We start from the raw sequence: 27,723 nt of genomic DNA on the forward strand, positions 1-27,723 counted from the left end.
GGTCAACCTGAAAAGGCAGGTAAAGGAAATGCTGCAGCTGGGGGTGATTCAGAAGTCCCACAGTGCCTGGGCGTCCCTAGTAGTCCTGGTCCCCAAAAAGGATTAGATGACCATGTTCTGTGTGGACTACCGGAAGCTAAACGCCATCACCACTGCAGACGCCTACCCCATGCCCCGGACGGATGAGTTTTTAGATAGGCTGGTGGCTGCCCGCTATATCACAATCACTGGCAAATTCCTCTGGCCCCTGAGGCTCAGGAAAAGTCAGCCTTCATCACCCCATTCGGCTTGTTCGAATTTACCGTCCAGAGAGTCATGAATGGACATCTTTGCAGTAGCCTACCTGGAGGGCATCGCTGTATTCAGCCCTACCTTGGAAGAACACCTGGTGCACCTGTCACAGGTCCAGTACCAAATGACAGCTGCCAATCTAACTGTCAAACCCAGTAAGTGCTAGATAGGCAGTACTGATGTCCAGTACTTGGAACACCAGGTAGGAGGAGGCACCTTGAGACGCTAAACAGGGAAAGTTGAAGCCATCTGGCCTGGCCTACCCCATAAACCAAAAAGCAGGTTATGTCATTCCTGGGGCCCGCTGGCTACTATAGGATGTTTGTATGCAACTACAGTAGCCTGGAAAAAACCCTGATTTTCTTGGACACCTCACCAGTGTGAGAGGACATTTCAGGCCTTGAAGGAGGTGCTGGCCAGTTCCCTTGTGCTACAGGCTCCAGACTTCCTACCTGAACTCTCAGCATTGGAGAAACTGTGAAGGCTAATCACTGACCATGGTATACAGATATGTCAAAAAGGTATATAGTGGCAATATTTTAATGTAAAAAGAAGATTTATAAGCTGTGGGCACTGCGGGGGTGTTTAGTAACACTTTAATTCTTCAGCAATATTATAAAACAAATGTATAAATCAGCGATTTCACTATCCAGCATAAGAAAGGCAGAACCCGTGGCAATGCTGATGGGTTGTCGTGACAAGCTGAGCCTGCAGGAGTCGGTTGCGTCAGGAGGGAAATAGCGGTTCCCCCCAATGCAACCACCTGAGGGGGAAGTGTAATGATATCACGTGCTAGACAACAGAAAAAGCTGTAGCTGGCGGCTATTTTGTTCAGGAATCATACAAGTAGGTACACATCACAGCAGTAATCTTAACCCCCTCCCTTGTCCCTTGATTCATGGAATTCATAGACTTAACTCAGGCTCACTTCAAAAGAGCCATTATCTCAGCTTGAAGACATCAGAAACCAAGGCTTGGGCCTGTGCAGGGCTGTAAACAGCCAATTGAGTCCTGGCAAGATGTCTGTCTCTGCTGTCCATGCCTATCGTAAAACTATAACCAAATCCATTAAGAATACACAGTATGTCGGCCCAGGACTCCCTGGACCGTCTGAGATCCTCCACTGCGGAACGTAAAAGGTTCTTTACTAAACTAGCATTCTTTGAGGAGGGGGAGAAGACGGGCCGCTTGCTTGCTAGAATTGCACGCTCTCAGCAGCAGTCGCCAGCTATTGGTGCTATTCGGGCGGCTAATGGTAGGCTGGTTAATTCCCCTGATGCTATTGTATACGAGCTGGCCACTTTCTATGAGGATCTATATGGGTCGAGGGAAGATTACACAGATGAAGAGTTAGTCGCTTATATGTCCCAAATTAATTTGCCGTCATTGTCTGTAGGGGCTCGTAAGCAATTAGATGCACCTATAACTCTGGAAGAACTTCAGGCCGCGGCTTGTTCTTTTCCTACGTGTAAGGCCCCGGGTGAGGATGGGTTGCCCATGGAGGTGTTCACCCAGTATGGGGAGCTACTACTCCCTGAACTATTGAAGACTCTGAATGCTTCGATGGAGAGGGGGGGTGCTCCCTGACTCCATGAACAAGGCCAATGTGATTTTATTATTGAAGCCAGGGAAGGATCCAGTGGACCCGGGCTCATATAGGCCAATTTCGTTGCTTCCTAGCGACGTAAAGATCCTAGCTAAGGTTTTGGCGATGCGGGTCAATGGGATAGTGTCCACGATTATCCACCAGGACCAGGCTGGCTTCATGCCGCAAAAGTCCACAGCAACTAATTTGCGTAGGCTATACCTGAACATGCAAGTGCAGGCAGACAACGGAGGGCCCTGTTGTCGCTGGACGCCAACAAGGCATTTGACAGCGTCAGCTGGAGATACCTGTGGGCAGTGTTGGGAAAGTTCGGCTTTGGAGAACGCTTTGTAGCTTGGACCAGGCTATTGTATGCATCCCCGCAGGCGTCCATTAGGATGGCGAATAAGATGTCGCCGGCGTTTGCTTTGGGCAGGGGGACTAGGCAGGGCTGCCCTCTGTCCCCCCTGCTCTTTGCGATCGCTATAGAGCCTCTGGCGGCCCTGATACGGACGAATGACCGTGTTGAGGGCTTCAGGTATGGTGACCTCCATGAGAAGATAATGCTATACGCTGACGACATGCTGCTTTTCTTGGGGGACCCCACCCTGTTGCTGCCGGGGGTCATGGCTGTCATCCAGAGGTTTGGCCGCTTTTCAGGTCTGACCATTAATTGGTCCAAATCTGCCCTGATGATGCTAGATGAGGACAGGGAGGTGACCCTCCCGTCCTCATGCCCCATTCCTGTAGTGGATAGTTTCAAATATTTAGGGGTGCAAATTTTGCCCAAACTGTCAGAATATTGTCTGTTAAATGTATACCCATTGCTGTCCCGATTTCGAGACAAAATTAACACATGGAACAACCTTAGGATGTCCCTGGCAGGCAAAGCAAACCTAATAAAAATGATCTTAATGCCCCAACTGTTGTACTTCCTACATAACTCCCCAGTGGTTATTCACTTAAAGATTTTTAGAGTGGTGAACACCCTGTTCAGGAAATTGCTATGGAACGGGAGGGCTCCCAGGATTAGGCTGGAGCAGCTCCAGCGTGCTAAAGACGATGGAGGGTTGGCGGTCCCCAACCCTTGGGTATATTACCTGGCTGCACAGCTACAGCATTTGGTAGGCTCCATGGCTCGGGACCCTGTGGGATCGGCGGCACGGCTAATGCTGTTTGCTTCTGGAGCCGAGACCATTCCCCTGGACCTGGAGGCGCAAATGTTTCTTAAAGCTAACAAGCTAAACCCGATTTTAACGTTGTCTCAAAAGGTGTGGAATAAGGGCAGGCAGCTTCAGGGGGTCAGGGGGTTCACTGAACATAGTCCTATATGGAATAACTCCTCCTACATTGAATTAGCTGAAGTGCAGCAGGAATCCCGTTGGAAGATCTATGGGATAACCATGTTGTCTCAAATATTTCATAATGGCAGGCTGCTGACGTTTACTCAGCTGCAGGCTCGCTTTGATCTCCCGGCATCCATGTGGCTCTCATATCTTCAGCTTAGGCATGCGGTAGGAGCTCAGGGGAATGCTGTGGAGTGGACGTTGTCGCCTGCTCCGGTATTCCACTTGCTGAGAACGACCTCCGAGACCAAAGGAATTATTTACTAATGCTATCAGATGCTACTGTCCAGACATCTGGACGCGTACCCTAGCAGGGCCTTGTCCGCCTGGCAGAGGGATCTCGGCCAGATTACGGGTGACCAGTGGGAGGAAGCCCTTCAATCCCTAACTACATGCTCCCTGAATGTCGCACAAAAGGTTTCACAACTCTACATATTGCTGAGGGTACATTATACACCGGTGAGGTTGCACAGGATGGGTAGGCGGGCGGACCCATTGTGCTGCAAATGTCAACAGCACGAGGGGGACCTAATACACCTCTTGTGGCGCTGTCCAAAACTACACAGATACTGGGGGGAGGTGGTGGAGACCATTAACTCTGCTTTCCAGACAAAGGTCCCGGTCGATCCTGTGTGTTGCCTGCTGGGGGTGCTGGAGGATGCGGTCCCCGAGGAGGCGACCAGGGTGGCTGTCTCTAGGACGCTGTTCCAAGCCAGAAAATTGATACTAATGGGGTGGAAGTCTGTCTCCCCGCCGACCCATTCCTCTTGGATTTCCCATGTGGGAAAGGCATTAATAATGGAGAAGTGCATCTACCAACATAGAGGGTGTCCTGGGAGATTTGAGAGGATATGGGGGTTGTGGCTGGATACACCGGGTTTGAGCCCCGGGGAGCTTGTCATGACTAGACTTTTGAGGTGCCTGTAGTGGTATACGTATGTGGGATTTGTGAGGCCTGTCGAATGTATTATTGATGGCGGGAGGGAGGGCTTGTATGTTGGAAACACGGGGAGAACCGGTTCCTGTGGGTGGAGTGAGGGATGAGTCTAAATTTATATGTATGTTATATGTTGGTAAGGACTCAACTTGTGTATGTGCAATGGAGAGCTGTACTATTTGTGTGAACTTGTGTATGTTCAATAAACACCTTTCTGATTTAAAAAAAAAAAAAAAAAAAAAGAATACACAGTATGCCAAAAAATGAAAACCAGAACTAATTGGGATTGTAAAAGGCATTCAGAGCCAGAAGTGACCTTTCAGAGACCTCTGCCCAATTCAAACCTTAATAAATCCACACATGATTCATAAACTCAGACAGGAACATGACACATTAATAAAAAAAGTATATCTTTGAATGCAAAATGTCATACTAAACAAATCAAGTTCATACATGACCACACTAATCATACAAGAGGGAAGATAGCTGTCAGATGCCTCCTGGGTGACATATTTAACTGAGCTACCCTGTGTTTAGTATCCCTGGACACAGAATTCAAGGCTGAACAATAATCTATCAGTTTCAAGAATGCAACCAGTACATAATGGGAGATATGAATAGTGATATAAAACTGTGTGTAATGGAGGGTCATTATATGGTCATCAACCACGGACAGCCCCTGCACCCTCCTTATCTGTTTTACTGGTCAGGGGCATCTGTCACCAGCCCTTTGATCCCTGAGAAAAAAAAAAAAGAGATGCCAAGACAGTTGTCAGTTCTCCTTTATCATCAAATCAGGAACATCTGTCAAGTTTGAGAATCAATCACACATGGCTCATCGACTGAACTCTGATCAACCCAAGGACATTGATTGCAAGTATCCTTCCTCCTCAGTTATACCTTATTTCTTTGTTGCTGTACATTGTCTTTATTTATTTGAAACACCCTTTTCTGTAAATATTTTACTTGCACCAATTTTGACATTTTCATTATTAAAACCTTATTTTAAAAAGTGTTAATCTTTTCCCTAAGCTCTTAATGCAAGCTAGAAAGAACCCGTCTCATGAAGAGTGCTACTGTATAGGATGCATCTCTGATCATCCCCGTCTGTGGTGACAGTGTGTGCTACAGACAATTGTTCTAAAATCATAATTGTAATGCTAAATTGATGGAAGTTCTGACACTTTAGTAAACAAATGTCAGTGGTGGCAGTTAAAGGGTAATTGCTTAATTAGCCTAGTGACAATCGCTCTCAGGCTTCTGGCACCTAGATTGAAGTCCCGCAAGCTGGAAAATCTTTATGCCGGGGTTCAGCGGAGTGTAGAATTGTTACGCAAGTGATAGCGTGGTGAGAGATTGGCCGGTCCATTGTCACAAGTTAGTGAGTAGGGAAGGGATCTGATACTTGAATTTGTCACAGTATGCACTGAAAATTATGAGCTTGGTGGATTTCTAGCAGGATCAACAGATATTTTTCAGTGCTCGCAATGTTTTTTTTTTTTTTTTTGGAGGGACAACATATGGGGAAGTACACACATATTGTAGAGATGTACTGAATATTTTTTTAATAATTTTACCCAGACATACAATGTAAAGGCTCCAATGGAGCAATTTCCCTAATATGATGTGTTTTTTACATGTTCACATAAACCATTAAAGCCAATATCTCACAGCTAGACTCTCCATTTAATTGTTTACAGTAGGAAACCAACATTTGACTCAATAACGACTGTAACATTTGAGAGAACATCAGAAGTCTGTGCCTACTTATACCAGACTAGAGAACAAGATACTGCTCAGGTGTGGTATGTGATGGATTACTCACGTTGCTAAACTGGTCGCACACCGCAATTGTAAGGTTACAACTGACATGTTTCACACGTAGGAGTGTGTGAAACATGTCAACTGTAACCTTTCCTGCGCCATTGTCCCATGTTTGAAGAATAAAGGACGTTTTATTGGATTACAACTACGATGTGCCACCAGTTTTCTTCCAATTTGCCTACATATACCAACATATGGGTTACCTTACCAGTTGTCACTCGAACGGTTGTGGAGTTGTCATTTGTGAAACGCTTGATGAGGTAAGAGCAAAATGGAAAATGACAAAATAACCAATATGTTACCTGGCTGGCTTAAAATGGGGGCAGCCAACGACTGATGGCGCATCCTCTGATAGATCCAGGTGGAGAGCACCACCACAAGAACATAAGCCACATACATCAGTAGATACACTGTGGGATTAAAATAGAAAATTAGACCATGTAAGAGTAATACAGCTTAAAGATTTCACCTTTAATTTAGGTGCCAATATAAATAACAGACGTAATCTCGCCATTATTCTTGAATATATTTTTGCAGGCCAATGTCTACCATAGACACAGGAATTAAGGCTTTAATACAAGCTTTTTACTTTAGGTGATGCATAGAAATTTAGTAAATGCAGAAAGCAAAATGCAAGAACTTAGTGTTTCTATACAAAAGGGTTAGATGTACTGTAACTGGAGAAATTTTAGCCATCACTGAAAAACCCATAAAAGTAAATACAGCCGATGTATCTCTTTGAAATCATCAGTAGCCCAGAACTACCCTATCACTCATATGCAGACGACACACAACGGTATTTTCGCATCTGCAACAAAAAGGATCATCATCTCAGTTTAGAGAAATGTCTCTCTTTGATAGAAAACTGGATGACTAAGGCCCCATACACACGGGAGGATTTATCCGCGGATACGGTCCAGCGGACCGTTTCCGCGGATAAATCCTCTCGAGGATTTCAGCAGATTTTAATGCGATGGAGTGTACTCACCATCGCATTGAAATCCGCGCCTAAATCCTCTGGCGATGACGTGTCGCGCCGTCGCCGCGATTATGACGTGGCGACGTGCGCGACGCTGTCATATAAGGAATTCCACGCATGCGTCGAATCATTACGACGCATGCGGGGGATCCCTTCGGACGGATGGATCCGGTGAGTCTATACAGACCAGCGGATCCATCCGTTGGGATGGATTCCAGCAGATGGATTTGTTTGGCATGTCAGCAAATATTCGATCTGCTGGAATCCATCCCAGGGGAGAAGTATCCGCGGAAACAGATCCGCTGGAGTGTACACACTATAGGATCTATCCGCTGAAACCCATTTGCTGGGATTTTTCAGCGGATGGATTCTATCGTGTGTACGGGGCCTAAGAGTTATCTTAAACTCAACAGTTCCAAAACATAACTTCTTCTGTTTCACGCCAGCCGTAAGAGTCAACTGGCAACAACCTGGACACCTCCGCCCATTCTGGGCCAAATCATTACCCCTAGATTCAAAGTCAAAAGTCTTGGGGTCATCTTCGACACCTACATGACAATGGATGCACAAATAGGGTCAGTAGTCAGCGGATCTTACCATCTGTTGCGCCTACTACACAGACTTATTCCATTTATCCCCAAAGAAGACGTAGCAGTCGTGGTAGGAACAATTGTGAACTCCAGACTGGACTATGCAAATGCCCTTTACCTCGGACTCACAAAGTACCAAATCTCTCGTCTGCAAGTCGTTCAGAATACAGCCGCCAGACTTGTGACTGGGAAAAAAACATGGGAATCAATCTCACCTTCGTTGAGAACCCTTCACTGGTTGCCAGTAAAGGACAGAATTGCTTTTAAAGCACTCTGTCTGACCCATAAGTGCATCCATGGGAAGGCTCCGCAATATCTATGCGACAAGATAGAACCCCACAATTCCAATCGCGTTCTGCGATCCACCGACCAAAATCTGGTCAAGGTACCCAAAGCAAGATACAAGTCCAAAGGAGAAAGAAGGTTTGCTTTCCAAGGTCCTAGACTATGGAACGCTTTACCAACCAGCATTCGGTTGGAGGAAAACCACCTGACCTTCAGAAGACAGATTAAAACTCTGCTCTTTTGATGTCAAGAGACAGGAACAACAAGCGCCCAGAGGCGATTTAGTTTGCATGTGCCGCGCTATATACGTTTTTCATTCATTCATTCATATATACAGCCAAAATGAAATCACATGTTGTATGATATATAGTGGATGAAATTACATGCTCCACTGGAAGTATTAAAGTGGTAGTAAAAACCGCTTGCTCACTTGTACCTACAGATAAGCTTATAACAAAGCTTACCTGTAGGTATAAAGAATATCTACTGAACAAGCACCATTTAGGAGATATTCACTACTGCAGTCGGTGATGCCACCAGCACATGCATAATGTGTGCTCTGAAGGGATGGCATGCTGTCCCTTCATAGCGCTGTCACGGCTCCCGTTCGCATGAGTGGGAGTGATGTCATCATGGCCCAGCCTTTCAAATGCCCAAAGCCCGTGAACCCAGAAGGAAGACCGGGGTAAAGATGGAAGACCTGTCAGCGGTGACAGTGCCTCACTAGAGGGCTTAGACTTAAGCCAAGTCTTTCATAATGTACTAGTATGCGATGCATACTAGAAAATTATGTTATTACATTGCAGGGGGAAAAGTTTTATTTATTTTTGGGTGGGGGGGGATGGTTTACTACCGCTTTAAAGTAGTTGTAAATCCTCACACATACCCAGTAAAATGATGGGTCTCAGGTGATGCAGAGGTAAAACAAATACTTCTACATAAGCTGTATCTGTTTAGCTGCAGCTGTCTCTCCTCTCTACAGTCATTCAAAGTTAAGAATTTTTACAGCTTATGTGAGCTTTCAAAAAGCAGGGCATGGAGAGCTGACGTTGAACTCTGTAGAGATCAGTGAGAGCTAATTGGAGGGAATGGAAGCCCCCCTCCCCACTTCACTAAGCACACAGGAACAGCGCTGAAGCCATCAACCATAGGCTGTGTCCTGGAGGTCCCTTCCCGATCACCTTATTACTTCTTGGTGTCCGGAAAACATGTCAGAAGGGACTCCTTCAGATTGCAGAGTCAGGAGGCAGCAGACAGAAATGCCACTTAGTGCTCTGGATTGAGTACAATAGTTACACTATAGAGGTATATAATTTATTCATATTTCTTACCACTTTAAATAGATATGTTCATATAAATAGCTGGAACGTCACTGTTAGGTAAAACCATTTGTAAAGACTGATACCGAAACAGAATTAAAATGCAATAAAATAGAACTGTGAGAAAAAAAGATACAAACCTAGAACAACAGGTAAGGTAATATAACCTTGATACAGCACATAAAATGTTAGGAAGATGGCAGCAATGTAGAATACAATATCTCTCAAGAAGGGACGAGAAGCAGCAGTGAATGGCTTTACCAATGCGATGCCTCCAGCTACGACTGTGGTGACAAATACACCAGCACCTGGGAAAAGGGACACATGGGTCATACACCTGTCTTTTTTGGAAGCTAGCTGAACACAATCTTAAAATGTTATTGGTTTTAATACATACCAAAGAGAGCACCGATAGCCAGCCCAGCAGTGCGGGAGTCTGAGAACGCTGCCACAGCACTGAACACATCCGGGGCCCCATTCCCAAAGGCCAGAAAGGTGACACCATGAAGGTAAAATGGTCAAGGAAGTCTTTACAAAAACGTCAACCTATTGTCCAGACTGGCCCACTGTGTTATGCTACCAATGTAGTCAATGGTTTACCATTGTGCAATTAAAGCTCCTATAATTATAGCACAATAGTAAAGTTTGGCCATTGCTTAAACAATAGAAAAAATGTAAATAAAAAAAAAAAAAAATAAGTGTACTGGTTATTGAAGTGTGTAGATAATAGATGTACAGGACAGAAGGTATTTTCAGAATAAAAAAAAAAAAAAACTTCCCCTCTACTCATCTCCTTAACATATGGAGAAGGTAATCTGTAGTCCATAGCAGAACTCGGCACAATGCTAACTGATCAGAGTGCAGCAGAGAGCACATGAAGTTATCAAAAAACAAGATTTTTGTAATCTGTCCAGTCACTTTTTCCCCACCATAAACAGTTTTGGGGCCATTGGAGACTGCCCTGTAGGCATTTGATGACCAGCGACTGGAAGGCCATCATATGTCAATGGACACCTTTAGTTTTAGACGATTAGTATACCGACTACTACAGTACTACTTGGTACACTACTGACATTAGCTACAACTAAAAGTGCCCATGGACAAACAACAGACATTCTACATTACCACAACAACTTTAAACCATAATTAGGTAGCTGAAAAAAAAAAAAGAAAAGGATACTGCCACATTATGGGAAAGCCTGAGTGTTCTTGAGATTGCAGACAAGTTTGGACAAAAGCTAAAAAAAGCAATGGAAAAATGGTAAATCAAAACACAATAAATGAAAAGAACAAAACAATCATTGTAAGACATTGCAATTAAGACACTGACAGTAGTCCCATCCAAAATGAATTACTGAGCCCTAGGACTAGGCTTACAGTTCACACATTTCAGAAATTTAAATTTTGCCTTTTTTTTTTTTTAGCTTTTTTAAAAACATAAGCAAGAGAAAATAAACATATTCAAGTCTATAGTGATATAAAGCATGGGATGCCATCAAAGAAATCCTGAGTATTGGAGAAGTAAGCATCTGGCAGTCAAAACAATAGAAGTAAAAGGGTGGAGACTATAAGCGAGGAAGGAAAAGTTGGGGAAATGGAGCGTAAAGGGTTAGAAAAAAAACTGGAGAGCTCAGAGGAAGGACTGTAACATGGATGGGGGTATAGTCATAGGTCAGAGGCAGTGCCTAACAAAGGTCACAATCACTACAAAGATGCAAGCCTGAAACTAAGACTAGCACAGTAGGTAATATCCTATTCAATCACCTTACATGAAAGGGTAAGCTACACTAGGCCTTAAGTCAATACTTGAGTTCCCAAGGGTGATAAATCAGCATACACTGCATTCTTAATCATGAGATACAATGTCCAAGTACACTGTGGGGGGAATTTTATTGGTTTAAAATGATCTATTAAAACCAGAAAAACACATCGCCAAATAATTTTTTTTTTTTAAAAGCTCATGTGACCAATTTTTTTTGTGTTGTCAGCATGACTACTGAGCCACGGCCAGCTAGAGGCAGATGGGCTGGGTGGGGGTTTTATCAGCTTGGGATGTCACAGGCTAACAAATGAATTACAAGAACTCTGTGCAACAGCGTGGCATGCTGTAGGTCCCAGACAAGAACACAAGAGGCACCTTTACAATGGTATCACAGATTTGCTTCCATGGTAAGCCCATGGGGGAATTGCAGATTCAATGGGTATTTTTTACGCATTGTAACTCATACAGTGGGGATCGAAAGTTTGGGCACCCCAGGTAAAAATTTGGATTAATGTGCATAACGAAGCCAAGGAAAGATGGAAAAATCTCCAAAAAGCATCAAATTACAGATTAGACATTCTTATAATATGTCAGAAAAAGTTAGATTTTATTTCCATCATTTACACTTTCAAAATTACAAAAAAATGGCATCTGCAAAAGTTTGGGCACCCTGCAGAATTTATAGCATGCACTGCCCCCTTTGCAAAGCTGAGACCTGCCAGTGTCATGGATTGTTCTCAATCATTGTCTGGGAAGACCAGGTGTTGTCAATCTCAAAGGTTTTAAATGCCCAGACTCATCTGACCTTGCCCCAACAATCAGCACCATGGGTTCTTCTAAGCTGTTGTATAGAAAACTGAAACTGAAAATAGTTGACGCTCACAAAGCTGGAGAAGGCTATAAGAAGATAGCAAAGCGTTTTCAGATGTCAATATCCTCTGTTCGGAATGTAATTAAGAAATGACAGTCATCAGGAACAGTGGAAGTTAAAGCAAGATCTGTAAGACCAAGAAAAATATCAGACAGAACAGCTCGCAGGATTGTGAGAAAAGCAATTCAAAACCCACGTTTGACTGCACGCTCCCTCCAGAAAGATCTGGCAGACACTGGAGTTGTGGTACACTATTCCACTATACTTGTACAAATATGGTCTTCATGAAAGAGTCATCAGAAGAAAACCTCTTCTACGTCCTCACCACAAAAATCAGCGTTTGAACTTTGCAAATAAACAAATAGACAAGCCTGATGCATTTTGGAAACAAGTTCTGTGGACCGATGAGGTTAAAATAGAACTTTTTGGCCGGAATGAGCAAAGAAGAATGGGCACAGAAATTAATGAAAAGAACCTCTGTCCAACTGTTAAGCATGGGGGTCGATCAATCATGCTTTGGGGTTGTATTGCAGCGAGTGGCACAGGGAACATTTCATGAGTAGAAGGAAAAATGGATTCAATAAAATTTCAGCAAATTTTGGATGGTAACTTGATGCCATCTGTAAAAAAGCTGAAGTTAAAGAGAGAATGGCTTCTACAAATGGATAATGATCCTAAACACACCTCAAAATCCACAGGGGATTACATCAAGAGGCGTAAACTGAAGGTTTTGCCATGGCCTTCACAATCTCCTGACCTCAACATAATTGAAAATCTATGGATAGACCTTAAAAGAGCAGTGCGTGACAGACAGCCCAGAGATCTCAAAGAACTGGAAGACTTTTGTAAGGAAGAATGGGCAAAGATACCTCAAACAAGAATTGAAAGACTCTTGGCTGGCTACAAAAAGCGTTTACAAGCCGTGATACTTGCCAAAGGGGGCAGTACAATATATTAACTCTGCAGGGTGCCCAAACTTTTGCAGACGCCATTTTTTTGTTTTCTGTAATTTTGAAAGTGTAAATGATGGGAAAAAAATCTAACTTTTTTGACATATTATAAGAACGTCTAATCTGTAATTTGATGCCTTTTGGAGATTTTTCCATCTTTCCTTGGCTTCGTTATGCACATTAATACAACATTTTACCTGGGGTGCCCAAACTTTCGATCCCCACTGTAAAAGAATAAAAGCCAGAAGAATGATTATTGTGAGGGACAGAGGAATGTACTCAATCTGATTTTAGGTTTACATATCCTTGAACTGCAGGTATCAGCTGAATAGTTATAACAAAGTATAATATTGCTCAGTTGGAAAAGGCAGAAATGACCAAGATTAGGACTTGTATGTCACCTCCAACCAGACAGGTCTATGAAGGAAGAGAAAGTCAACCAAAATACTTACAACTTCTCTGCAGTTACTGCAAGGATGATGAAAAGGTAAAGAAGCCACAGGGCCTATGCAGGAAACAAGAGGTGAGATACAATGAATCTAGTAACTGTTGTTCCATTCAAATCCCAATATAACCACACACTCAAAGATTACCTCCAGCTACTTGACACGGGTGGTTTTCTACTTTCAGTACGAATGGAAACCATGTTTTTATATATTCAAGCTCAAAGCTGGGGTGACTGCATAAAGCTGAACTCTGGGATAAGCAAACATTGTCTAAATACAAGCAGCATGTGTATTTGTACTTGAATCTTAGGGGGCTTTGTGTACTTCTTCCAGATCTGTGCATTAAAGGGGTTGTACAGGTTTGTTTTTTATTTTCTAAATAGGTTCCTTTAAGCCAGTGCATTGTTGGTTCACTTACCTTTTTCTTCCATTTCCCTTCTAAATGTTTTTTTTCTTTGTTTGAATTTCTCACTTCCTGTTTCTCCTCAGTAAGCTTTCCACCATCATCTGAGCGGTGGTTAGTCAGCCAGAACAGCTTACTGAGGAGGAACAGGAAGGGAGAAATTCAGACAAAGAAATAAAACATTTAGAAGGGAAATTGAAGGAAAAGGTAATGAACCCATTTAGAAAATAAAAAACAAACCTTTACAACCCCTTTAACCTAGTGTGAAACTTTGCCTCTGTGCACGAGCTTCCTGTAATGATGACCGGTCACAGACGCTTTCTCTCCTTGTGCAGGGTGACTGTTCTGGTATCCGCCCCCTCCTGTAGGCAGCCTGTAGTGGGCGGAGCCAGCTGGGTCCCACCTACAGCTCTGCCCTCTGCACAGGTTATTTACAGCAGAGTGATGATGTCTCTGATACTTTTGTATGGTAATATCTGGGTGTGTAAAGGTGTGCACACAAAGACAAATTATATCTTTTGTGGCTATTAAGGAAGTATTTGTGCCTGGAGTTCTGGATTTACAGAATACTTAATAAATCCCAAGGGAAATAGGAAAATGATTGTTAAAGCAGAACTTTACCTATAACAGCTTGATAAAAAATAATGTTCCTTAGCAAGGAACGTACACTCCACATTAATAATTATGCTACCAAAATGAGAGTGCTGTAAATTGCCTCCAGCATTGCTCCTGTTTCTTCTTGCTGGAGGCTGCCATTTTGCTGAAGCCCAGAGGCCCTGAACAGTGATAAATCAAAGCTGAACTAAACCCATTGATTTAAAGGTTTAAAAAAACAGGCTGGGGGTGGCGGTAGTCACATTCATGATGAATAACTACGCTCAGTGTCAGTTGCTGATCACAGCTATCCTTAAACTGTCTAATTTTTAGTACACAAAAGTGCTACGTACTTATAAAAGGTAGCAGCTGCAGCAGTAGGCTTGTGACAGGTCCACTTACTATAGGAAAATGATTGATGTATTTTCTGTTATGCTTACTTAAAGCGGGGTTCCAACCACAATTAGCATTTTTTAAATGTATGTCCTTTCATCATGCGTTTTTATAATATAAATCCGGTCACTTACTATTTTACAATCCGCCGCCGCTCCGCATAGTTATTCAAAAAAGATAGCTCTAACACCGTTGTCATTTTGCTTGTGGGCACTGTGAAGCCCACAAGCACTTACTTTCTGGAAGTCTTGGATGGGAGTGATAATTGGGTAGCGCACTGCATCCTGGGAAATGATGACACACATTTCCCAGGAGCAGTAGAGGGAGAAGATGTCAGGATCCTAGGTGATTCCAAAGGCAGATTTCGTGGGACTGCATAGCAACAGGCATTTCCAGATGAGTAAAACCTTTTTTTTTTTTTTTTTTTTTTTAGGTCCAATGAGCACAATAATGAAAAAAAAAATTGGGATGGAAACTGCACTTTAAAACAGCTATAATTCCTATATTAAAAATAATGTTCAGGGGTTTCAAGTTATTTTCTAGCAAAAAATAAAGATTTTTTTTCTTGTAAACACCTGGATGAAAACACCAGTTCATAAAGCGTTAAACCGCAGGTGAATGCATCACTGTTAGGGCTCATGCACTCTGCAGCTCAAAGAAGCTAATCCCATAGGCTTTTTAGCTTTTTTTGAGCTCTTATTTTTTCTGCCTTGAAACTCGACCTTTTGACTTGATGACATACCTCGCCCTGGGTAAGCTGTCTAGTCATAGAGATCGCAGCCTCCCAGAAGGGATGGCGTTTGGGGCATGACCAAAATATGCGTCAGGCACTCTGTTAGCCAACTTCTCTCCTAATTGAACTAGGGGGTAAAATGGTACCTGAATTTAGCAGCACTTTATAGGGTAAGTTCACCTTACAGATTTTTTTTCTGTAAAAAGTGAACTTATACTTTAACCACTTGCCGACCGCGCACCGTCGAAATACGTCCACAAGGTGGCTCTCCTGGGCGAGATCACGTAATATGACGTCCGACGCGTGAACGGAAATTGGAAGCGCGCGCGCGCCCCCCCGCCGTTCCCGATGATCAGATTCGATGCAGAACTGATCAACCACCAGGTCCAGGCCAATAAAATCTGGCCTGGACCTGGTGATCGCTCTAACCAATGGTTGTCTTCCCCTGGCAATGTTTTGTAAACATTGGCAGGGGAAGTACTGCTCTCTCCCTCGTGTCGGTCTTTCCGTTCCAGACCGAGAGGGAGAGAGCATCTAACCGTGAGTTGCACAACACTACACTGACACCAGGTCACGTAGGCACACAATTCACCCCCCGATCACCCCCCAAATTAACCCATTCACTGCCTGTCACTGTGTCACCCAGTACAGCAATCAGATTTTTTTTTGATCGCTGTACTTGTGTCATTAGTGACAAAAATAAGTGTTAGGGTAATCAGTCTTAGGCCCTAAAAAGTCTAGGGACCCCCCCTAACCCCCCCCCAATAAAGGTTTAACCCCTTCATTACCCCCTGTCACCAGTGATCACAGTATAAGTGTCACGGGTGACGCAGTTTAGCTAGTTAATTTTTTATAGCATCAAGGCACCCGCCATATTTTTTGCTATAAAGTTTTAACCCCCTGATCGCCCGGCGGGTGATCAAAGTTTGGTTTTAGCGCCAGATAGGGTCTGCGTCGCCCCAGGCAGCGGCCAATAGCGCTAACACCCACGCACGCACCATACGCCTCCCTTTAGTGGTATAGTATCTGATCGGATCGATACTTGATCTGATCAGATCTATACTAGCGTCCCCTGCAGTTTAGGGTTCCCAAAAACGCATGGTTAGCGGGATCAGCCCAGATACCTGCTAGCACCTGCGTTTAGCCCCTTCGCCCAGTCCAGCCCACCAAAGTGCAGTATCGATCGATCGATCACTGACACAAAACACAAAAACACATAACTGCAGCGTTCGCAGAGTCAGGCCTGATCTCTGCGATCGCTAACAGTTTTTTTGGTAGCGCTTGACTCGGTCACTAACAGGTCAGGTGCTTTTTTGCCTGTGAATCTCACCACTGTACCCCTAAATTTAGAGCCCAAAATGGCAAATCGATGGTACAGTGATGAAGAGGCCTACTTGTTTATGAGCCTGACAGATAGTGATGAGGAGGTCACGCATCTGTCAAATTCTTGCTCAGAATACGATCCTGTAGACGACAGTGGCTCCCTGACAGATAGCTCTGACGACGGAGTGGTCCCTGCTAGGGTCAGGCGTACCAGACCCCGATCTTCTGCTGTCGCTGAGGTGCAAGAACCGCAGGGCTCTCGTATGGAGGAGAGAAGTACTAGCGCCGCTATTCCTTCTGGTGAACTGGCAAGCACCAGCGGCCTAGTACATCCTGGTCATATATCCAGCACTGCAGTAACACTTGGTGACGTGGCGAGTCCCATAAGTGCAGTTCAAGCTGGAGAGGTGGCAAGCACGAGTAGTGTCCCGCTGCCACCAAGAAGGAGACGACAAAGACAGGCCCGTCCCCATAGTGCCCTTCCTGCTGCATTCGCCAATCCTGATTGGGTACCCACCACTTCTGCAGCACCCGTACTTCCCCCATTCACTGGCCAACCCGGAATTCAGGTGAATACAGTTGATTTTACGTCACTGGATTTTTATTCGCTGTTTTTCACCGAAGATCTCTATAGATCTATTGTGGACCAAAGCAATTTGTACGCTGGTCAATTCATTGCCGCTAATCCCCAGCTGTCCCTTGCCAGAGATTGGAAGCCAATTACGGTTTCCGAATTTAAGATCTTTCTGGGCCTTTCCCTCATCATGGGCATTACTAAAAAGAGTGAGCTGCGGATGTATTGGTCCACGCACCCAGTTCACCATATGCCCATTTTCTCTGCCTCCATGGCCAGGACACGATACGAGCAGATCTTGCGGTTCATGCATTTTAGTGACAATGAACTCTGTCGTCCTCGGGGAGACCCTGAATTCGATCGGCTCTACAAAATTCGGCCCCTCGTAAACCACTTCAACGAACGGTTTGCAGCCTTGTATAATCCCCATCAAGTTGTCTGCGTTGATGAGTCCCTGGTTAAGTTTTCTGGCCGCTTGTCATTCAAACAATTCCTTCCCAGCAAGCGTGCCAGATACGGGGTCAAGTTGTATAAGCTCTGTGACAGGGCAACAGGCTATACATCTAGCTTTATGGTTTACGAGGGAAAAGACAGTCACGTAGAGCCGGAGAATTGCCCTGATTACATAGGGAGCGCTGGTAAGATAGTGTGGCAATTGGTGTCACCCTTATTCGGAAAGGGGTACCACTTGTACGTGGACAATTATTACACAAGCGTGCCACTTTTTAGTCACCTTTTTGATTATGGAATTGGCGCATGTGGCACCGTGCGACCTAATCGCCGGGGCATCCCCCAACGGCTTGTAGAATCCCGTCTTAGTCGGGGGGAGAGAGCCTGCTTACAGTGTAATAATTTGTTAGCAGTGAAGTGGAGGGATTCACGGAATGTTTTCGTTCTGTCCACGCTTCACGAAACCCCTCTGTATCCACGAGTACAACCTTAACATGGGAGGGGTGGACCTCAATGACCAGTTGTTGGCGCCGTACCTAATTGCCCGGAGGTCCAAACGCTGGTACAAAAAAGTGTCAGTGTATTTGTTTCAATTGGCTTTGCTGAACGCTCATGTGCTATACAGAGCTTCAGGACGGACTGGATCCTTCCTAAAATTCCAGGAAGAGATCGTCGAAGCCCTTCTGTTTCCAGATGGTGCTGTGCCCCACCTTCCCAACGCAAATGCAGTGAGCCGGCTGTATGAGAGGCATTTTCCTTTTGTCCTCCCTGGTACCCCTACCCAAAAAACCCGCCAAAAAAGATGTCGTGTCTGCAGCAAACTCGGATTTAGGCGTGACACCCGCTTTTATTGTCCCGACTGTCCTGACCAACCTGGTCTCTGCATTGGTGTATGTTTCAAACGCTACCACACACTAATTGAGTTTTAGCGTAGGGTACAGCACCACACAGTCCTAGGCACACCAACACAGGGTCTCGGAATATGTGATGGCCATCACATTTTGAGAGACCATAATCTGCAAGGTTCAGTTTACAGTTTTCTTACAGTTTTTATAAAAGTGAAAAAAAGTGGAAAAAAAATTAAAAAAACTCACACAAAAACACAAAAAAAATATAAAATAAAAAATCCAAAAATAGTTGTGGTTGTATTTTTCTCCTCTCTTTATTGTTCTCTTATGTTCACTCTCTACTGTCCACTCACTATTGTTCTATATCTATTCTCTCTATTTTTACAATGTTTTATTGTATTTTCTTTGCAGGTATGGTATGTTATACTGTAATGTTTGTTTTATTGTTAACCATCATTTGTTTAGCAGGTACGCCATTCAGTTGCATCGCGGATTTATTTAGCGTGACAGCAACAGCGTTTGCTCCCACGATTTATAAAGCTGTGACTCCAACGCTGTAGGAGGTGATTTCACCACCACGGTTAAAAAAAAAGCATATATGCCGAAGCATGGGGGCAGCAGGGGCGGAGGAGCGATTTTGCTCCTAATGCCGCGTACATACGGTCGAAATTCCGACGGAGGCTTGCCCATGGAAAAGTTCGACCGTGTGTATGCGGCATAACTTTTTATGCGGGAGGATGCCCCCATGCTTCGGCATGTATATTTTTTAGGCACAGGTTGCGTTAAATTTTTTTTTATTTTTTACTGTATTTATTTTTTTGGTATTTGCTTTGCAGGTATGGTATGGTAAGATCTTAATGTTAAAATGTAATGTTACTTTGTTATAATGTTTAACCATCATTTGCTTAGCAGGTACGCCATTCAGTTGCAGCACGGATTTATTTAGCGTGACAGCAACAGCGTTTGCTCCCACGATACATAAAGCCGCGACTCCAACACTGTGGGAGGTGATTTCACCACCACAGTTAAAAAAAGAGCATATATGCCGAAGCATGGGGGCATTAGGGGCGGAGGAGCGATTTTGCTCCTAATGCCGCGTACATACGGTCGAAATTCCGTCGGAAGCTTGCCCGTGGAAAAGTCCGACCGTGTGTATGCGCCATAACTTTTTATGCGGCGTACATACGTGTGTGAGCGGCATAACTTTTTTGCGGGAGGATGCCCCCATGCTTCGGCATATATAAATGGTGCATGTATGCCCATCATTAGAAGTGGGTGGATGAAGGGAGGTATTCTAATGGTGGGCATACCCACCGATCAATCTTTTTTTCGTTCAGCCAACAGGCTGCATGAAAAAAAAAAAAAGATTACAATACATGTCCAACAAGAACCATCAACGTATGGTATGTTGCTGGACTTTGAATGGTTATACCAGAATGATGCCTGCGGGTTTAGGTATCATCTTGGTATCATTCTTTTCAGCCAGCGGTCGGCTTTCATGTAAAAGCAGTCCTAGCGGCTAATTAGCCTCTAAACTGCTTTTACAAGCAGTGGGAGGGTATGTCCCCTCCCCGGATATAAACTGCGCCATTGGGAAAGTGGGAAAACATTTTATCACACCGATCTTGGTGTGGTCAGATGCTTTAAGGGCAGAGGAAAGATCTAGGGTCTAATAGACCCCAATTTTTTCAAAAAAGAGTACCTGTCACTAACTATTGCTATCATAGGGGATATTTACATGCCCTAAGATGGCAATAAAAATTATAAAAATAATAAAAAAAAGTAAGGAACAGTTTAAAATAAAATTAAAAAAGCAAATTAAATAATAATAAAAAAAAAAAAAAAAAAAAAAAAGCACCCCTGTCCCCCCCTGCTCTTGCGCAAAGGCGAACGCAAGCGTCGGTTTGGCGTCATATGTAAACAGCAATTGTACCATGCATGTGAGGTATCACCGCGAAGGTCAGATCGAGGGCAGTAATTTTAGCAGTAGACCTCCTCTGTAAATCTAATGTGGTAACCCGTAGAGGCTTTTAAAGGCTTTTAAAAATGTATGTAGTTTGTCGCCACTGCGCATTTGTGCGCAATTTTAAAGCATGTCGTGTTTGGTATCTATGTACTCGGCCTAAGATCATCTTTTTTATTTCATCAAACATTTGGGCAATATAGTGTGTTTTAGTGCATTAAAATAAAAAAATATGTATTTTTGCCCAAAAAAATGCATTTGAAAAATCGCTGCGCAAATACTGCGACGTAAAAAACAATGCAACACCCACCATTTTAATCTGTAGGGCCTTTGCTTTAAAATAATATATAATGTTTGGGGGTTCAACTTAACTTTCTTGCAAAAAAATAATATGTTTTTATGTAAACAAACAGTGTCAGAAAGGGCTTTTTCTTCAAGTGGTTAGAAGAGTGGGTAATGTGTGACATAAGCTTCTAAATGTTGTTCATAAAATGCCAGGACAGTTCAAAACCCCCCCAAATGACCCCATTTTGGAAAGTAGACACCCCAAGCTATTTGCTGAGAGGCATCTCGAGTCCATGGAATATTTTATATTTTGACACAAGTTGTAGGAAAGAGAATTATTATTATTTTATTTTATTTTTTTTGCACAAAGTTGTCACTAAATGATATATTGCTCAAACATGCCATGGGCATATGTGGAATTACACCCCAAAATACATTCTGCTGCTTCTTCTGAGTACGGGGATACCACATGTTTGGGACTTTTTGGGAGCCTAGCCGCGTACGGGACCCCAAAAACCAATCACCACCTTCAGGCTTTCTAAGGGTGTAAATTTTTGATTTCACTCCTCACTACCTATCACAGTTTCGGAGGCCATGGAATGCCCAGATGGCACAAAACCCCCCCAAATGACCCCATTTTGGAAAGTAGACACCCCAAGCTATTTGCTGAGAGGTATGTTGAGTATTTTGCAGATCTTGCTTTTTGTCACAAAGATTTGAAAATTGAAAAAAGAAAAAAAAAAATATATATATATATATATATATCTTTCTTCATTTTCAAAAATAAATGAGCGCTGTAAAATACTCACCATGCCTCTCAGAAAATAGCTTGGGGTGTCTACTTTCCAAAATGGGGTCATTTGGGGGGGTTGTCTGCCATCTGGGAATTCCATGGCCTCCGAAACTGTGATAGGCAGCGAGGAGTGAAATCAAAAATTTGCGCCCTTAGAAATCCTGAAGGCGGTGCTTGGTTTTCGGGGCCCCGTACGCGGCTAGGCTCCCGAAAAGTCCCACACATGTGGTATCCCCGTACTCAGGAGAAGCAGCAGAATGTATTTTGGGGTGCAATTCCACATACAACCATGGCATGTGTGAGCAATATATCATTTAGTGACAACTTTGTGCAAAAAAAAAAAAAAAAGTTTGTCATATTCCAGCAACTGGTGGCAAGATATAAAATATTCCATGAACTCAAAATGCCTCTCAGAAAATAGCTTGGGGTGTCTACTTTCCAAAATGGGGTCATTTGGGGGGGTTGTGTGCCATCTTGGCCTTTTATGGCCTTCAATACTGTGATAGGTAGTGATCGGTAGTGAGGAGTGAAATCAAAAATGTATGCCCTTAGAAATCCTGAAGGCCGTGCTTGGTTTTCGGGGTCCCGTACGCGGCTAGGCTCCCAAAAAGTCCCACACATGTGGTATTCCCGTACTCAGGAGAAGCTGCAGAATGTATTTTGGGGTGTAATTCCACATATGCCCATGGCATGTGTGAGCAATATATCATTTAGTGACAACTTTGTGCAAAAAAAATAAAAATTGTCATATTCCCGCAACTTGTGGCAAAATATTAAATATTCCATGGACTCAACATGCCTCTCAGCAAATAGCCTGGGGTGTCTACTTTCCAAAATGGGGTCATTTGGGGGGGGTTTGTGCTATTTGGGCATTTTATGGCCTTCAAAACTGTGATAGGTAGTGAGGAGTGAAATAAAAAATTTGCGCCCTTAGAAATCCTGAAGGCGATGCTTGGTTTTCGGGGTCCCGTACGCGGCTAGACTCGCAAAAAGTCCCACACATGTGGTATCCCCGTACTCAGGAGAAGCAGCAGAATGTATTTTGGGGTGCAATTCCACATACAACCATGGCATGTGTGAGCAATATATCATTTAGTGACAACTTTGTGCAAAAAAAAAAAAAAAAAGTTTGTCATATTCCAGCAACTGGTGGCAAGATATAAAATATTCCATGAACTCAAAATGCCTCTCAGAAAATAGCTTGGGGTGTCTACTTTCCAAAATGGGGTCATTTGGGGGGGTTGTGTGCCATCTTGGCCTTTTATGGCCTTCAATACTGTGATAGGTAGTGATCGGTAGTGAGGAGTGAAATCAAAAATGTATGCCCTTAGAAATCCTGAAGGCCGTGCTTGGTTTTCGGGGTCCCGTACGCGGCTAGGCTCCCAAAAAGTCCCACACATGTGGTATTCCCGTACTCAGGAGAAGCTGCAGAATGTATTTTGGGGTGTAATTCCACATATGCCCATGGCATGTGTGAGCAATATATCATTTAGTGACAACTTTGTGCAAAAAAAATAAAAATTGTCATATTCCCGCAACTTGTGGCAAAATATTAAATATTCCATGGACTCAACATGCCTCTCAGCAAATAGCCTGGGGTGTCTACTTTCCAAAATGGGGTCATTTGGGGGGGGTTTGTGCTATTTGGGCATTTTATGGCCTTCAAAACTGTGATAGGTAGTGAGGAGTGAAATAAAAAATTTGCGCCCTTAGAAATCCTGAAGGCGATGCTTGGTTTTCGGGGTCCCGTACGCGGCTAGACTCGCAAAAAGTCCCACACATGTGGTATCCCCGTACTCAGGAGAAGCAGCAGAATGTATTTTGGGGTGCAATTCCACATACAACCATGGCATGTGTGAGCAATATATCATTTAGTGACAACTTTGTGCAAAAAAAAAAAAAAAAGTTTGTCATATTCCAGCAACTGGTGGCAAGATATAAAATATTCCATGAACTCAAAATGCCTCTCAGAAAATAGCTTGGGGTGTCTACTTTCCAAAATGGGGTCATTTGGGGGGGTTGTGTGCCATCTTGGCCTTTTATGGCCTTCAATACTGTGATAGGTAGTGATCGGTAGTGAGGAGTGAAATCAAAAATGTATGCCCTTAGAAATCCTGAAGGCCGTGCTTGGTTTTCGGGGTCCCGTACGCGGCTAGGCTCCCAAAAAGTCCCACACATGTGGTATTCCCGTACTCAGGAGAAGCTGCAGAATGTATTTTGGGGTGTAATTCCACATATGCCCATGGCATGTGTGAGCAATATATCATTTAGTGACAACTTTGTGCAAAAAAAATAAAAATTGTCATATTCCCGCAACTTGTGGCAAAATATTAAATATTCCATGGACTCAACATGCCTCTCAGCAAATAGCCTGGGGTGTCTACTTTCCAAAATGGGGTCATTTGGGGGGGGTTTGTGCTATTTGGGCATTTTATGGCCTTCAAAACTGTGATAGGTAGTGAGGAGTGAAATAAAAAATTTGCGCCCTTAGAAATCCTGAAGGCGATGCTTGGTTTTCGGGGTCCCGTACGCGGCTAGACTCGCAAAAAGTCCCACACATGTGGTATCCCCGTACTCAGGAGAAGCAGCAGAATGTATTTTGGGGTGCAATTCCACATATAACCATGGCATGTATGAGCAATATATCATTTAGTTACAACTTTTTGTAATTTCTTTTTTCTTTTTTTTTTTTTCGTCATTATTCAATCACTTGGTACAAAAAAAATAAATATTCAGTGGGCTCAATATGCCCCTCAGCAGATTCCTTGGGGTGTCTACTTTCCAAAATGGGGTCATTTGGGGGGATTTTGTGCTATTTGGGCATTTTATGGCCTTCAAAACTGTCTTAGGTAGTGAGAAGTGAAATCAAAAATTTGCGCCCTTAGAAATCCTGAAGGCGGTGCTTGATTTTCGGGGCCCCGTACGTGGTTGGGCTCCCAAAAAGTCTCACACATGTGGTATCCCCGTACTCAGGAGAAGCAGGAGAATGTATTTTGGGGTGCAATTCCACATATAACTATGGCATGTGTGAGCAATATATCATTTAGTGACAACTTTTTGTAATTTCTTTTTTTTTTTTTTTTTTTTTGTCATTATTCAATCACTTGTTACAAAAAAAAAAAATATTCAATGGACTCAACATGCCTTTCAGCAGGTTCCTTGGGGTGTCTACTTTCCAAAATGGGGTCATTTGGGGGGGTTTTGTACTTCCCTGCTATTTTAGCACCTCAAGAATTGAGATAGGCAGTCATAAAATAAAAGCTGTGTAAATTCCAGAAAATGTACTGTATATGCTATAACTTTTGCGCAAACCAATAAATATACGCTTATTGGCATTTTTTTTACTAAAGACATGTGGCTGAATACATTTTGGCCAAAATGTATGACTAAAATTGAGTTTGTTCGATTTTTCTTATAACAAAAAGTAGAAAATATCATTTTTTCTCAAAATTTTCGCTCTTTTTCCGTTTATATCGCAAACATTAAAAATCGCAGAGGCAATCAAATACCATCAAAAGAAAGCTCTATTTGTGGGAAAAAAAGGACGCAAATTTTGTTTGGGTACAACATTGTATGGCCGCGCAATTACCAGTTAAAGCAGCGCAGTGGAAAATTGTAAAAACACCTCTGGTCTTAAGGCTGACAAATGGTCTGGTGGGAAAGTGGTTAACCACATTAGCCCCAGAAGGATTTGCCCCCTTAAAGACCAGGTCATTTTTTGTGAAATAGCACTGGGTTATTTTAGAAAATTTTGAAAAAATAAAAATAAAAAAAAAAATATTTTCTGATATAAAACCCACCCCAAAAAAATCGAGTTTCTTCATTAATTTAGGCCAATTTGTATTCTGCTACATATTTGTGGAAACAAAAAAAACAAAGAAAAAACAATAAGTGTATATTAATTGGTTTGCGCAAAAGTTATAGCATATACAAAACGGGATAGATCTAATGCATCTTTTTTTACTAGTAATTGCGGTGATCTGTGATTTTTAGCGGGACTGTGACATTGTGGCGGACAGATCGGACACCTAACTGACATTTTTGACACTTTTTAGGAAACTGGTGACATTATTACAGTGATCGGTGCTAAAAATATGCACCGACATTGTACTAATGGCACTGGCAGGGAATGGGTCAACATCAGGGGCAATCAAGGGGTTAAATGTGTTCCCTGGGTGTGTTTACTAACTGTATGGGGGATGGGCTGCCAGGGACAACACACAGATCCGTCTTCCTGCATAGCAGGAAAGACAGGATCTCTGTGTGATCCCCTGACATAACAAAGATCTGCCTTGTTTACTTTGGCAGATACCCGTTCTGTCTCTGTGGGGAACTATTGTGGGCGGCCAGCGGACATGGAGTCCGCCGGACCTGTTGATTGGCCAATCATTGCGCAGGGCACCCACAGATTGCCGTGTACAAGCCCAACGATTTGCACAGCTGAGCCAACCTGCCGCAGTTATACTGGAAGGCAAGCGGTTAAAGTGGTTGTAAACCCCAATCATGAAATTTGACCTAAGCACATAAATAAGTAGCGTTTACATATCTCTCTCCAAAGCTCTAAATGTCGTTTCTCTCTGGTGCTCCATTTCTCTGTTATCAGCAGAGTCCCTTCTAACAAGTTCTCCGACACATGAGATGACAGCAGCTGAAAACTTGTAACAGGGAGGGAGCTAAGAGGGAGATTAGCAGGGAGCTTGTCTATAAAGACTACAGATTTGCTTGTTCCTTCGTTCCTCTGCCTATCTGGTGTGGGGGGGGGGGGGGTGTGCCTTTCCTCCAATCAGCTGTCACACAGTGTTAGCCCAGACTCCCCACCCACTGCTGAAAGAGGAAGAAAGATTTCGAACATGATCTGCACTTTTCAAAGAGTGTAGAAAGGGAAAGACAACAGATATACATGTAAAACATATGTAGGAGGATTTGTTTCATCTCTGTGCATCATTTGACGCTGTTCACTTCACTGGGTATATGTGAGGGTTTAACCCGCGTGCCGACCAGCCGCCGCAGTTTTACGGCGGCAGATCGGCTCGGCTGCGCAAAATCACGTAATATTACGTGATTTCGCATTTTAGGCACTACGGAGGCGCGCGCGCTCGCCCCTGGTGCCACGCGCGTGCCCGGACGCGATCACCGCCGGGCACCCGCGATCGCTCGTTACAGAGCGTGTTCGGTCAGGGGGAGAAATGACTGTTCGTCTGTTCATACAATGTATGAACAACGATCTGTCATTTCCCCTAGTCAGTCCCACCCCCCCTTCAGTTAGAACACACCTAGGGAACATAATTAACCCCTTCCTCGCCCCTAGTGTTAACCCCTTCCCTGCCAGTGACATTTTTACAGTAACCAATGCATTTTTATAGCACTGATCGCTATAAAAATGCCAATGGTCCCAAAAATGTGTCAAAAGTGTCCGCCATAAGGTCGTACCGATAAAAATCGCTGATCGCCGCCATTACTAGTAAAAATGCCATAAAACTATCCCCTATTTTGTAGACCCTATAACTTTTGTGCAAACCAATCAATAAACGCTTATTGGGATTTTTTTTACGTAAAAAATGAAGAATACGCATCGGCCTAAAACTGAGGAAAAAAAAAGTTTTTTATATAGTTTTGGGGGGTATTTATTATAGCAAAAAGTACAAAATATTATTTTTTTCAAAATTGTCGCTCTATTTTTGTTTATGGCTCAAAAAATAAAAACCGCAGAGGTGATCAAATACCACCAAAAGAAAGCTCTATTTGTGGGGAAAAAAGGACGCCAATTTTTTTTGGGAGCCACGTCGCACGACCGCGTAATTGTCAGTTAAAGCGACGCAGTGCCAAATCGCAAAAAGTGTCCCAGTCAAGGTTTATTAACAAAATCTCCTGAAGAAGTCACGAGAGGTGACGAATACGCGTACGAGTGTAACCAAGAGTCCACCAAGAGGTACCGGAGGTGACGTCGGCGAACGCACTCTTTCATTTTACATGCCTGATTTTATCACAGCTATGTGAGTACCCTAGTGTATTATTTTGTTAATAAACCTTTTTAAAACAGTACTGCACTATTGGCACTTTATCTCCCTGGGTGCAAGTCACTGTCATTTCTCGGACGTGACTACCGAGAGGGATCTATCTCTTCAATTACAGTCCATCCAGATAACATCCTATGCGGACACGACCAGAAAGTGTATTTG

At 43.4% G+C, this 27,723-nt stretch overlaps 1 protein-coding gene across 3 annotated transcripts in view; it reads right to left on the reverse strand.

Moving 5' to 3' along the window:
* Positions 1-27,723, reverse strand: part of SLC8B1 (solute carrier family 8 member B1) — an 82,824-nt gene that overhangs the window by 18,138 nt on the left and 36,963 nt on the right. For all 3 annotated transcript variants that reach the window (XM_040351900.1, XM_040351901.1, XM_040351899.1), the window contains 5 exons: positions 13,192-13,244; positions 10,337-10,394; positions 9,554-9,659; positions 9,297-9,464; positions 6,286-6,393 (listed from right to left, as the gene is read on the reverse strand). In XM_040351900.1, the coding sequence (XP_040207834.1) occupies positions 6,286-6,393; positions 9,297-9,464; positions 9,554-9,659; positions 10,337-10,394; positions 13,192-13,244 (493 nt within the window). The remainder of the gene's footprint in view (positions 1-6,285; positions 6,394-9,296; positions 9,465-9,553; positions 9,660-10,336; positions 10,395-13,191; positions 13,245-27,723) is intronic.

The sequence above is a fragment of the Rana temporaria genome, chromosome 1, assembly GCF_905171775.1.
Source record: "Rana temporaria chromosome 1, aRanTem1.1, whole genome shotgun sequence".
In the NCBI taxonomy this organism is placed as follows: domain Eukaryota; kingdom Metazoa; phylum Chordata; class Amphibia; order Anura; family Ranidae; genus Rana; species Rana temporaria.